The sequence below is a fragment of the Seriola lalandi genome, unplaced genomic scaffold, assembly GCF_002814215.2.
Source record: "Seriola lalandi dorsalis isolate HSWRI2012SDOR001 ecotype SW California unplaced genomic scaffold, Sedor1 jcf7180002054885, whole genome shotgun sequence".
Classification (NCBI taxonomy): Eukaryota; Metazoa; Chordata; class Actinopteri; order Carangiformes; family Carangidae; genus Seriola; species Seriola lalandi.
Window position 1 is genome coordinate 3,350,272 of NW_019525437.1, and position 14,625 is coordinate 3,364,896.

Here is a 14,625-nt window from a genome sequence, read left to right on the forward strand (position 1 = left end):
TACAGCAGCAGCATGGCTTCATGTTAGAGGAGCAAGCTCAACACAGAGAACAAGCTTATGGAAGCTAATGACCATGACATTATTCATATTTCATTAATGTCAGACTTATTCTCTGTGGCTTTGTGAAACAAACTGAAAGACAAAGGAGAGAATATCGGCCTCTGTGTGAAAGCAGAGGGAATTTGTAAAATGTTCTGCTTTATCCTCCCTTCATTTCCCTTTTCTTCTGCTCCTCCACAAGACATGAGCAGAATGAGAGAATGAGAATGTGAACGGAGGATTTATGGAGGGAAGAGAAAAGTCTCAAGTGATGAGGATAAATTAAATTGGGAGAGACAAAAATAAGAGAAAGAGGCCGTAATAAAGGACAGAGAGAGATGGACACGGACACTCTGTGAGTTTGATGGAGTGTCTCATTAAGTGAACAGGAGTTGGGAGGAGGGTGGAGGAATAAGCTCACTTCATAGGAGTTGGCTCAGATAAAGGAGGAGAAGCTGTGTTTACAGTCGCTGCTGCGCAACTGAGAAGATGCAGAGACAAATGAATTAGAGAAGGAGGAAGAACTTCAGCCTTCAAGAGAAAAACGTGAAAGGAAAAAAAGATGGACGGAGGGGAGAGAAGGATAGAAGATGTGTGATGATTAAAGATTAATTTGTGGAATGGATAAAGTGATTCCTAACTTCCTGCGCATTTCTGTATATGACAGTTATGAATGATGTGTGTTACTGGGTCGTGTACTGTAGAAAGATTTAAATGAGAGAAGAGATGTGAGGTAGTTTGAAAGTTTCAACAGTCCAGCTTTATAAATTAATAACATGAGATGGCTGTTTCTTCCTAAGACAGTTAAAAGACAAAAATGAATGATGAGTCAAATTTCTAAGTATTTGTATAAATCAGCGAGAGCAATATGGCCGCCATTTAAACTTTTGCTGGCATCTCCTTTACCTTATAGAATTTTATCATATCAGCAAAAAAGTGGAGATTGAAGTATTGATTAGGAATGATTATTTTATTTATGTATAATGTAAACAGCAGAGGACCAAGGATAGAGCCTGGTGGCATCCCATTTCTGATTCTAAGATGGCTTGACTCAGCAACAATTGATTTTGGCAGGACACGAGTCTATCTAAAGACCATAAAAACTCTACTCTCTCAGGCTAACATGAACTCACTGTCACCATGAATATTGAAGTGAAATTAAAAAAAGCAATTCAGTCTGATAATCAGACAACACAACCGTGGAATTTTCAATCAGGTCCAACACAAAGAAAAACATTTCGATGCAACATAAGATCTGCAGCACAAACTGACTGATCTACTGTCAAAGTGACTCTAAGAGAACAGATGACCCTCTTCTGAATAAACCTGAGATTATTTAATAAGAATACTGACACATCCATATGCACCCAGCATAATGGAAACAAATATCAAGGCCAGCATATCTAAAGGGAGACACAGTGCTCTGAGTGTCGGTGTGTAACTAATAATTCAGTGGAGTGAAGGGGTGAACATGCACCGCACACACATCAACAGATGGATAGGGGAAGAAAGGCTGGCGGCCTCAGAAACAGGAGGAGAGATTAAGTAGTCGGACATTTCCACATCAATTATGCATTTTCCTCAGCAGCATGTCTGGACAGAGCAGAGACTCAAATATTAAAACCAGAATTTGCTCTCTGTCAGATGGGAGACTCTGTCTCTGTCTGTGGCCGCAGCAGCAGAACATGTATGCACATACTCGAGTGAACATGTGTGTTATTAGTCAAACAGATGCTTGTTAGTGTCCGTTGCACTGGTGTGAAATGATCTTGTACATGTTCCCATGTGGATGTTGCTGAAGTAGGGTCTCCAGGTCCAGGACACAGAGGTCTCAGTGGGGCTGTTACCGCGCTTGCTCACTGCACTGTCACGCTTCATGGCTACAAATGTGTGTGTGTGGACCATTAGTCAATTTAAGGCTTGTTCACAGACAGAAGAATCCATCACTCTGTAAAGTGATGTGTAAAGTAGTGTGTTTGTGTGTCAGGGCTTCTCAGACATATATATATGGTAATGTGTCTTTGCTCTTAGCGTAAAGTTAGCAAAGCGTTGTGGACATAAAATACATCGACAAATGTTTTTTAGCAAAAATACCAAACATCCTCTGGTTGTAGCTTCTCCGATTTGCTTGATGCAGATTTACTGACTGAATGATAGAAACATTAATCATGATGAAAATAAGCTTTAGATGCAGTTGGTTTTAAGAATCTCAGAGTTTTAGAGTAGACTGCAAAACTTGTCCCAGATGTGCTTGGTGTTGGAGCCAGAGATGGGAGGTGAAGAGCATCCAGTGAGAGAGGAAACAGAAGATTGAGGGTGAGGAGGGCAGATAGTATCTTCCTGCAGATGTATGTCTATTGGTGTATGTTTGGGCTGATAAGTGTCAAGATATTGTAAGTTCAAATACTGTATATTTTTAACCACGAGAGAGCACAAACATATTTTTTTTCATCTCTCTCAGTCTTCATCACTATTTGTTAAAATGGGAGATGGAGCTGGAAGACAGAGAGCTGAAGTGAAACCTTAGCGTCCCAGTTTTGGTCCAAAAACAAGAAAACATAATTTAAACTAACTAACAACAATAAATCCAGCCTCGCAACAGCTCAGTATGTCACATGACTCACTTCATGTGTTCAGATAAGGATGGTGGTTTTGTTTTGTTTTTGTGTTTTTAGTGGCTCTTGACGAACCACATTTCCCATAAGCCACAGATGTTTGCGGGGTAAACGTCATGGCTCGACAGAAGAGGAGAGTGTTCAAGGGTCACGTTTATCTCAGTCATTTATTTTTTCTTTTATTATTATCATTATTATTATTATTCAACTTTGTTTTGCTATTTCAGCTGCACTGCAAGAGACACAGGAAAGTTGGGGAGAGAGAGAGGGGATGACATGCAGCGAAGGGCCATGGGTTGGACTTGAACCTGTGCCGCTGCGGTAAGGACTGAGCCTAAATGCTACGCGCTTTACCAGGTGAGTCTGGTGAGTCAAGTTTTAGCTCAGTCATGTCTGTAATAACAGCAGGACAGAAAGGGCTGGGCACTGGTAAAGTTTTTAAACAGCAGATATTACAAATAAATACTGGAAAGTCCTCCCTCCAACTGGAACGACGTTGGAATCATCATTACACCTTGTCTGAGATCAGTTGTGTCCTTTTGTGCATCTGCACATCTACACATCTTGTAAGTCTCCATTAAGCTGAAATGGCAGCTGGGTGGAGACGGGTCAGAGAGGGAGGGAACCACATTTCTTCTGGTCCCTTTGACCCACATGGTGTCACCAATCACAGCTGTCACACAGAACCGGCACGCCAAACGCCATCTACTCTCCAAAGTCACAGAGGTCACTCCTTCCACGACTGAACTGATGCTCGAAGAACCAGTGTGTCTAATTTCTAGCACACAACCCCATCGTGTGATGTCCACAGAGTGACTTTCAACACGTTGATATACTCTGATTGGCTACAGAAAAAAAAGCTAATCATTCTGAAAATACATTTGAATAATACTTTCCACTTCTTGTCAAGAGAGAAAAACACTATGTGGATTGTATTTTCAGACTGAATAATGAATCCAAGTGAAATGTAAATTACAGCTGAGTGCACCTGACAGGCGGTCTCATCACAACAGGTAAAGAAGCTGCTTCACTGTCACATTTGAGAGGGTTTTGTGCAGCAAACGGCAGCGACACTGACCTACTTTAGCAAGAAATATACCGGCATATGAGATACATGCAAATGTAATATCTGCTTTGTGCCTCTTCAGTTTCGCTCCCTTTGCTGCCTCTCCAGGGAGGCTGTGGTTGGGATAACAAAATACAGCTATAATTGGGGAGGGGGCGGAAAGAAAGAAAGAAAGAAAAAAAAAAAAACCCTCTATTTTCTCAGGAGGGTGCGACAAGAATCTGAACAGGAGAAAAAGCTTGATTCTTTCTTTCTGTCCTTCATTACAATTACAAAGACGAGCGGTGGGTTGTTTGACAGAACTCATCAGGAGTCAGAGCACAAAGAGCTGCCAATCATCAGCTGACCTTTACCGAATAACAGCCCGCCGTCAGCCAGGAGGAGAGAGGAGGGATCAGGGTGGGTGGAGAGGAAGAGGAAGAGGAGATGGAGAGACTGACGAAAAGTTAAAGGGACAGAAGAGAGGGGAAAAGTAGAGGTTACAACGTCATCAGGAATGAGTGGGAGAAAAAGGGAGACAGCACGGGCAGTGATGAGAGAGGAAACGAGGAATTTATGCAAACTTTCGACATTTAATAAAAGTCATTTTTGGAGAGGACTGGTCCTCATCAGCCCCCCAGGATATTAGAGTTTGACGAATCTCCATTTGATTAGCGCTAAGTGGCTGGATGATTGAAACCATGATGAAATTCATGATTAGGGCCAGAGCGAGAGACTGAGAGAAAGAGAAGAAGAAGAAAAAAAGAAAAAGCAATCATCAATGTATGAAGATGGTCTCTACGAATGAAGGGAAAGATTTAATGGCCCCCAGTGGTGCATATTAATCAGTAAAGTACCAGCCAACAGTGAGATATCACAGCTTCAGTTAAAGAGATAAAGGTTTCTGTTAGAGTCCAAGTTTCAACATAAAGCTGAAGCTCCATTTAAGCTTTTATTCTAACATTAAAACCTAAACAGAACAAAACCCAGAAGCTGTGTTTTTACTGAGCTGGAGGTTTTGAAGCAGCAGTAGAGAAAATGAAAAACAGCAACATTAATTAGTGATATTTAATTAGCAGTATTTGTTTCCCTGGCAGGGTCTGGGAAACGGAAAAAAAAGACAGGACTGCAAGGCCGACTGCTGAAGACTGGTGGCGGGCGGTGTTACCATGGCAACACAGCAGCTACAGCAGTCTGCTGGATGAGGATGGAGATGACAGGAAAGAGAAAAAGGAAAAGATGGATGGAGTGAAGGAGCATTAAGGATTGTGGACCACACTGTGACACCAGGACCCACAGACATGCTCTCTGTCTGTTTTGTCAGATTCTTTTTCCATTTCTGAGGCTGCAACTAATGACTGCTGTCGTAACTCATTATTGATTTCATATTTAATCTACAAAAAGTCAAAGAATAAGGATAAAACTTCACATGTTCCTGAAGTTCCTGATGTTTTGAAACAGCTTATTTAGTCAAGTCAACAGCCAGGAGTCTCACTGGAGTTTATGCATTTATGCCGAAATCTAACTTCAGAAATGAATGAGACGATGTACGACGACAAATTCTACGTTTCCAAACATGCTTTAATTCTCTCACTCCCTGCAAAACTACTACTGCCATTCATCTGCCTGTCAAGTCTCTTATTGGCTTCAAACATCCAGAAGTGACGACTGTTGTCCAATAAAGTTTACAGATAACTTTGACAAATATCTGACTTTGCACTGACACACTCCTGACCGAGTCCTTTTTTATGGCACCAGCTCCTCATCCTCCGCGCTGCTAGCTTATGTTGAATTGTTTTTCAAATACATCACACATCTATGAGACCCTAGGATAAAGATGTGATGTAATTTGGCCAATCAGCACAGCCACTAACATTATGTGAAGTTTGGAAACATAAAGGACAGGAAACATAACGATCTCTACGGTTCAGATCGGGGACGACTTCAAGATCCATCACAATATAAAAAGTCATGGTTTTCCTACTACTGTTGACGCTTTGTTTGGACTTTGTTTGACTATTCATGTTTGGAAGTTTCCCTAGTGTCTCTTGCTCCTGTTCTCAGAGCATTTAGATTTTCTGTTGTACTTCAGTTTGCGTTTGTTAAGTTTCCCTGTGTCTCTTGCTCCAGTGTTACCAGCGTTTAGATTTTCTGTTTTACCTCTGTTGAGTATCGTCGGTGTCTCCTTGTGTTTCCACTTTTCAACCTCTGTTTCCCGGGCATGTTTTTGCACCAAGTAAGACTCTTGAGTGTTTTCTTTGTGTAATAAATCATCTTTTTTTCCACCTACTCCCTTGGATTGTTTGTATTTGGGTCCTTAACTCTATAAAACCTGACAAAAATTGCTGATGTGCAGCTGCAGTAGGAACTCTTCACTCTCTACTTCAGGAGAGTGGGACAGAACCAGACATGATCAAAACATGTTGCTTGAATTTCCATTACACGAGAGGTTACAACCAAAAATGAGAGCCGATTTTACCATGAAGGATCTGAACTTTTGAGATTTTAATTGACTGATATTCTAAATGACAGTGAGAAACACTACAGCCTCATGTAAACGGTGGAGGAACAGCATTGTTTTGGTGGGACTGAAAGGCTGAAATATCAGTGTGTTTTGTAAATGCGTTTGAATCCTCAAGGTCAAAACTGGATAAAAAGCCATTTCAACAAAACTTATATTTTGAAACAAAGTGTGTGCCTGTGTGTCTGTGTGTGTGTATGTGTAGGTGCAGTGACTGACAGGTTGGCGACTTCTATTATTTTTCTGAGCAGGAAATGAGACGTGTGTGACTGTCTGTCAGCTGAGCACAAACACACACTGTTAATGACGGTCGGTCTCTCTCTCTCTCTCTTTCTCTCTCTCTCCAGTCAGATATAATTGTTGACATTTTACCATTTTTCCGTCTTCGATATCCATCCCTTTGTCTTTCTCTCCTCCCATTCAGAGACTGTCCAATCCATTTTTATTCCGTCCTTCCAATCTATATTTCGACTCTTTCGCTCGCCTCCTCCCCTTCAGTCACCATCAATCAATATCACAGTTATTCATCTCTTTTCCATCTCTCCATCTCTCTCTTCATATTTGAAGGGTGGTGAGTGGATGCTGGTGGTAGATTTGCAGGTTTTGTGTGTTTGTCTTACATGCTGTCAAGTGTGTTCAACAAAAATCCTATCAGTGTGCATTTCATCTGCCACACACACACACACACACACACCAAATGTGTCTAGACACACTTTTTCAAAGTGTGTGTGTGTGTGTGTGTGTGTGTGTGTGTGTCTGTGGGGCACTTGTGAGACAACCCATGGCTGCTCTATTTTAGGAGTCCATTGTTTATTTACAAAGGCTGAAATCAGCATTTTTTTATATCAATCTGTTGATTTGTTTTTGAATAATCTGTCTTCTTGTCACTTCAGTCTTGAAAAGAAGGATATTCCTATATACCTTCACTAGAAGTATTTTAAACAGATCTTACAACCATGACCTTAAATAGACAATGCTCCATCCATCTTGTTTGCCCAGGTGTGTGACAATTTATCTCTCGTGGGAGATAAATTGTCTTTCAATGCTGTCAATGACTGTCAAAATACTTCTGACAAAGTTCCACACAGACAGTAACGTTAGGATGATCAATAAATCGTGATGCTGAGCAAGAGCAGTGTTTGAATAATCTGTGGCATTTAAAAAAGGAATGTGAAACAATCCTGTCACAATTTCACACAGCTGGGGGTGACACCTTCAAATAGCTTCTTTTGTCAGACAAACACTTTTAAACAGGAGAAAAGCAACAAACCCTCACACTTAAGCAGCTGCGACCAGCGATGATTTCTTCCACGTCTGTCTTAATAATTGAAACTAATGTTTAACTGATTATGCGAAATTGCTGTCAAAGTAATTTCCTGTTGATCAAGCAGAGATCAAGAGACGTCTGAGTCACTCGGCCGACTGGGAAACAGAAATCACAGCCTGACCAGTACTGTGATGTTGGGTCAGATGATGATGTTGGTATATCTCCAGAAAATGAAAATAATCTTCTCTGCGCTCTCAGACACATCTCTGATAAGATAAAAATAAGCTGGGCTGTGCCAATGTATTGATCAGGCTTCAACAATGTTGCAAGTATCAGTTTGTCCTGAACTAGGATCTATATTCTACACATATGCCCCATCAGTCACCTCAATCAAAATGGTTATGTTCTTTTATTACCTCAGACATTTACAGGAAACAGTGAACAAGGTCTCCAGGCATCAGATACAAGACAATCTCAATTAGCGCAAACATATCCAACAACTTTATGTGTTTTCTTTTGTCCCTCAGCAGCAGCAGCCTGCAGTACGTCGCCCTAAGCATTAATCCATGCAATCAAATCTCTCTGTGCTGTGCTCAGTGTGCAGTCTGAAGTGATAATTGAGCTTTGTCTGTGTGTGTGATAGTAAACAACACGATGCCATGTAACACACCTCACCTGCTGTCACTACACAGCTTACAGCCGATGAGGACAAGTGAACATTGTAGCAAATAAAGGTGGTTTTACAACATCTTCATCTAATATTGATTATTATTTTTGTTGTCATTCATTTATCGATTATTGCTGTGCTATCTTAAAGATTGTAATGCAACACTCGACATGTACTGGCCAGATTGCCATTTCTCTCTGCACCCTTCTGGCCAAACGCCTAATTATGCAGATTTGGAAGTCAGAAACAAGCCTTGAGTTCCATATATGGGTCAAAAAGTTGCTTCACCTGGAAAGACTTCGATACGTACTGGCCAACAAGGAAAATGTTTTTCATAATATTTAGAAACCCCTTCTTGACAAATGGGAGGCGACCTGTAAGACCTCCTTCCAATGTATCTGAGATAGTGTGAGCTATTGTTGTTTTTGTATAATATACCAGAGAAGAAGTGATTACATATACATAAACAGTGTACATGGACCTAATATATTACATATATATTGATGAGTTCTAAAGCATCCCTGCTGTTGCTTTAGAACTCATCAACTTGGTGAAGCGGAGGTTCCTGCCTCGTTTTTCCTTTTTTTGTGTGTCTTTGTCTAAATATTTTCTGTATTTTGTAAATGTAATAACTACAATAAAACAAGGCAAAAACTAGAGTTACCTCCTGTTGTCTGCCTCCGCCAGTCAGACTAGTTTCAGGTTGCATCCCTGTTTCTCCAGAGTCATATAAAATATGAACCATTTGTGTGAAATTTTTGTCATGCTGTGTGACATCTTGAGTAATGGCTAAAAAGTGTCCTGTGAGGTCACTGTGACCTTGACCTTTGACTACCAAAGTCTAATCAATTTGAATGCAGGTGAATGTTTGGGCAAAATTTGAGGAAGTTCTGTCAAGGCGTTACTGACATATTGTGGTCACAAGGTCAAAATCGTGTTTTGTGAGTTCACCACATACTTGACCTTTGACCTTTTCCCAAAAATTTAATCAGTTCATCTTTGAGTCCTAGTGAATGTTCGTGCCAAATTTGAAATATTTCCGTCAAGGTGTTACTGAGATATCACGAGAATGGGACGGATAGACAACCAGAAAACAATATAGCTCCGGGTCCGACTTTCGCTGGCGGGGAGGAATAAAAACACATCCTATAGTTTCAAGAGGGAGGGAGCACATCTGTGTGTGTGTGTGTGTGTGTGTGTGTGTGTGTGTGTGTGTGTTACCTGTGTGTCCATGCAGAGGTGAGTGTGGTCGTGGCAGAGTGGGGGAGGTGCTGGACGTCACAATCAGGCTCTTCCTGTTGCTCGTCCGACAGCTGAGGACAGAAACCAAAGTCAGTTCAGTGAATTTGATTTTAAAACACTAACATCCACATTAAAACTGTATCTACATCATATTTATGACGGCCGGGATTTCAAGGAGCTTTGCAATGAACCAACACACAGATTTCTATTCACTGATTTTCTGCAGCTGTCGTCTCTGAATGTTGCCAAGTCTTCTTCTGGCACTGCTGTAAAGTCACTCCTCAGACGCACATTAGCAAAGCACACCTTCACCTCACACAGCGTCATCAATGTAAAACTCAAGTCATTTGCGCTGGTTCCAAAAGTGGCAGGAAACTCTCTGCGTCAATTACAGCAGGTCGTTATGCATGCACATATGATCGCACACACATACACTGCTGGTGAAGCACACAGATGTTTTAGTTTCACTCAGGCGAGAGCTGCTACGCACACTCTGTCCTTCACACCAGAGGACAGCGATGACATACAAAGACATCAGACCAGTCGAAATCACAGCTGCAGTCACGCAACACACAGCCGACAGCCACAACTACTGATGACTACGACAAGAACGTTTATTTTAGTTCACCTTGAGCCGCCTTGACACAAATAACACGAGTCCTATATTTACTCAAGTGTTTAAGTACAAAAATGTGTATTTGTTGTGCTGTCGAGAAATAACTAAACACACAGGTGGTAATAATTTAAAGGAGATGAGACACATCTAAACACTAAGTATGACATCCCTGACTCCACAATTACTGTTATTTGTCACCGTGGACACAACAGCACCAATTCCAAAGTCCCCTTTAAAAAAAAAAAAAAAAAAAAAAAAGACATTTTAATAACACAATATGCACAGAAATTACTGCCAGCTTGCTACTCCAAGACATGAATATTTAATATCTAACAACATCACTTTACCTAGTATTTTTTTTATTTGGTTTACATTGTGCAAGTATTCATGCGTGTATTTATGCTTTTAATCTGATATGCAGTTTTATTTTGACAATCTCAGATCGTTTATTTCCCCTACGGTTTCGGATGCACCTACTGTATATACATATTTTAATGTTTTGTCTGGTGTCGTGTTGGTTTTTACAGCTCGGTCATGAGAGAAAGACAATTTCATTTCAGCCGGAATAATAAAAGGCTTCATATGTTTAGACTACAAATGGGATTTTGGGTTTTTGTCAGCAATTCAGGCTTTTTGAAAACATTGCTCCTCTTCATCTCCACTGGAGTGTTACCTTAGGAAATGTTGGTGCGGGCTCCATCGCTAATGGCTGCACAGTCATTACAAGGCCAATCCTGCAGTGAAATGGTTAGACTTCAGCTCCCCTATGGGCTGAGAATGTATTTATTGTGTGTGTATGTGTATATGAATGTGTATATATATATATATATATGTGTGTGTGTGTGTGTGTGTGTGTGCGTGCACATGCTGCTGCACCAAAGATGCTTGTAGAGAAATAAGCAATCTGCTTTAAAGCTGTGACATCCGTCCCCAGACAGAAGGGAAGAGGAGGAAATGAAGCGACAGTCTTCACACCTAACAGGCTCCAACACACCCACAGGTCGGGCTCACAGGGTTTTTCTCTGCTTTGTTGTTTGCTCCGAAGCTCTGAAGCTCAGATCCGTGACGACTGGAGGCGAGGCTTGTGATACTCAGAGGAAATTACAGATGGAAGAGGAGGCCGTCATGAGGCCTCCAGGTAGATATGATGTCCTTCTAAAGTAGCAGTCCTCCCATGTTCTACAGCCCTATCTACTGTTGTCACTCTTCAATCCAGAGTTATTCAAAATGAAAAGAAAATCCTATTGATGTTGTTTTTGACCATAAAACTGTTACTCTATTGCTGATTTTGATCTTCGACAGACTCATCTTTAAAGGCACATATCAAAGTATCCATCATTAAACAAAGGCTCAATCTGCATTTTCCACACTTTAATCATCCAGGCTGACAGACCTTAACGTCTGCGCTTGTCAGGTTTTATAACACTTCTTCTGCGGTTTTGCAGCTTCAATGATAGACAAAAATGCACAGAACTCTCACTCACAATCCAAGCAATGTAAAAAAGATATTTCCTTGACTTTAGAAGAAAATTGCAGAAAAAATAATACTACATAGAAACATTAATCAGAGATGTTTTGCTAAGAGAGATCTTGCCACAGTCAGTATTTCAAAGATGAATTTATGAGTGTATTTCTTTTTATAATAAATTTCTTCTTGCATACATTATTCATAGAGTCTGTTCTCTCTGTTCAGCTCAAACTTTGTCAATAATTTCAGTCTGGATTCCATCACTGACTCTTTCCACTGGGTTTGTTTGTGAGTTAAACTGTTTAAAATCCACAACAGGAACAATTGGGACATGAATCACCTCTTTCAAACAAATGGTTTTTGGTTCTTAAAACCAAAAATATATCTTCTTATGTATCAACACATAAAACATCAAAAAAATGTCAAATATGTCAAGTGAAGAAACAGACACAGACACACACACACACACACACACACACACACACACACAGCGGCGGCAGGTGTCAGCACACTAAAAGTGTGTGTATGTGTTGTGTTAATTGGCTCATCACATCTGCAGGCTGTCATTATGTAGTTGTGTAGTGCAGTGACTGGCAGGCCAAAGCTGCCTGGATGATCACACGACTGAAACGAAGCAACTGGGGCTGAAATCAAATGACTAGCGTGATGTCTCTTTTTCAGGTTTGTCTTACTGGAGTTTTTCATCTTTTGCTGTTGCTGCATGTGTCCCAATGATATGTGTTAGATATACTGGAGGCTTGCGTCCAATTCACACACCCAGTAGACACCCAAATAATTACTGCATGTAATGTAGATATGATGTGCTGTTTGTGTTTGTGTGTATGTGTGTATGTGTGTATGTGTGTGTGTGTGTGTCCTGCCATCTGTTCAGATGTGCAGCATCAGCAGTTTGAGCGTGGCATGTGGTCTGCAAGCACAAACACACACACCTGTATGAAGGATGAGCTGCCATGTTAGATATTCAGTGATGAGTGCTCAGGGGACACAGGACACACACACACACACACACACACACACACACACACACACACACACACACACGCCATTTACCTTTTTCTCAATTTTCTGGGGAAGTGTGATGGAATTGTGCACTTTGTATGAACTCTTTAAGAGCTGCACACACATCTACACAAACACATGAAATGGGCAGGTGAAGAGTAGCACATAATGGAATAGTAAAACCGGAGACCTGGGGTGTTTAATGGCCTGAAACAAGCCCTGCCAGAGTCTGAAAGATTTATCCCAGCCCCCAAAAAATGGAATCAACAACAGACGCAACATTCACTCGATTATGTGGCTAAAAGTGTGAAGGCCGTCCTGTGGGTGGCGTTAGAATAAAAGGTCACTGGGTCACTCAGATTAAAAGGGTTCATCCTTTGTGGGTCAGTAAATGTCATGTCAGTTTGCTCTAACAAATGCTACATGCTAAGTTGACATTTTGACCTGAGAATAGTCAAGTGTACAAAATGTAAAGGGTTCTTCCTCTTGGGTCCAGGAGTTTGATCAGGAAATTCAATAGAAATCTCAATTACTCCCTTTTTTATGCAAGTGGAATGTTTGGTTTGATAGTAGCAACACAAAAGCAAAGATCAAGGGGTAACGCCAAAGCAGGGATTTCAGTAATGCTTTAGTTTATAACGTAGGTTTGAATAATGTCATTTCCAGAAAAATGTCCTTACAAAACTGCTTAAGTGACAAGAGGAAGGTTGAAATATTGTGTTATTTAAAGCTCTGTATCTATTGAATTGTAGACTTGACTATCAATAAATTGCTGTGCACTAACAAGAGCAATAAATTGGAATTAACTGAAATAGTGCAGATTGGACAATGCATCCATTTCCCTATAACTGATACCAAATTGTATCGTCTTCTTGGAGGAAAGTTTTTAGGAATATTCAGTCACATATCAGGTAAAAACAAAAGAGCGGGACTAATAGAAAAAAGATTTTTCTTGTATCTCAAATATCAACGAAAATCTGGCCATCAGTTGTTGAGACACCTTGTTAAAAGCTAAAGTTTTGGACATTTTGGTCAGCCTGCTCCACTGCGAGCAGAGCAAAAGGAGAAGGAGGAAGGGAGGAAGTTAAATAGGAAGAAAGAGAAAAGAAAATGAACGTATGAAAAAAAAACCAAATGAACAACCTTTAGCAGGAGAGGACATGACGCCTGCAGCACTGTGATATTCCCGCTGAGACTAAAGCCTGGTTCAGTTTGTGTAGGTTAATGTAAAGCGTTAGTTGCTCACTCTGCTGCTTGCGAACAAAGCTCAGCAGCTGCCTCATGAATATGGATTCACATCTGAGGAAATCCAAAGGCATCAAATGCACCTGTCAGAAGTCTGAGGAGGAGGGGAAGAAGAAGAAGTGACAGAGCTGCAGAAGTTGGGATCAGTGTCTGTGATGAAGACGAGCAGGAGACAGGGAGGGGTGATGGTCACAGAGAGGACGGAGTATGGGTGGAGTAGATAAAAAGAATCCTGAAAATTTTCGACACCTTAATGACTTCCTGTCTGGAGGAGAGAGGAAACGAAATGACTCCTCTGACTTGTCATAAGCTGACAAACCGCAAACGCTAACTCGCTGTGTTGTTTTCTTACTTTTACACACAAACGTTCACTGCTGCAGCTCGGTCTCACTCTCTCTGAGGAAGAGAGGTTTTCTGCTTTCTTTCTCCTGCAGGCGCTTTGGATCCCTGCTGGGAAACATGGATCCATTATGCAGAACTGACTGACGGCTGTGTGTGTGTGTGTGTGTGTGTGTGTGTGTGTGTGTGTGTGTGTGTGTGTGTGTGTGTGTGTATAAATCGTGCTTTTGCATGCCTCATGTTACCATCAAAGCAGCAGCCTGTCAGGTAACAGCGCACATAGTGAGTGCTGCAGGTGAAGTTTCATGACTGAAGCAGTTTTTACAAGTAAAACTTAAAACTACACTTTCACCCATGAATCCTTGTGTTTGAGGAGAAGATGCAGATTACTCTGGTCTTATATTTATTTATTTTTGTTTACGATTTTGTCTTTCAATTAATATGAAAACAAGATGATTGAGATTAAACTATTATTGTGCCACATTCTGTTTCACAACTAATTTCATCCCTCCAACAAACCCCCCCCCCCCCACCCCCCCCC

General features: G+C 40.9%; 1 protein-coding gene across 3 annotated transcripts in view; it reads right to left on the minus strand.

The window, feature by feature from the left end:
- Nucleotides 1-14,625, minus strand: part of mast2 (microtubule associated serine/threonine kinase 2) — a 176,923-nt gene that overhangs the window by 39,555 nt on the left and 122,743 nt on the right. For all 3 annotated transcript variants that reach the window (XM_087180051.1, XM_087180053.1, XM_087180052.1), the window contains one exon: nucleotides 9,376-9,467. In XM_087180051.1, the coding sequence (XP_087036177.1) occupies nucleotides 9,376-9,467 (92 nt within the window). The remainder of the gene's footprint in view (nucleotides 1-9,375; nucleotides 9,468-14,625) is intronic.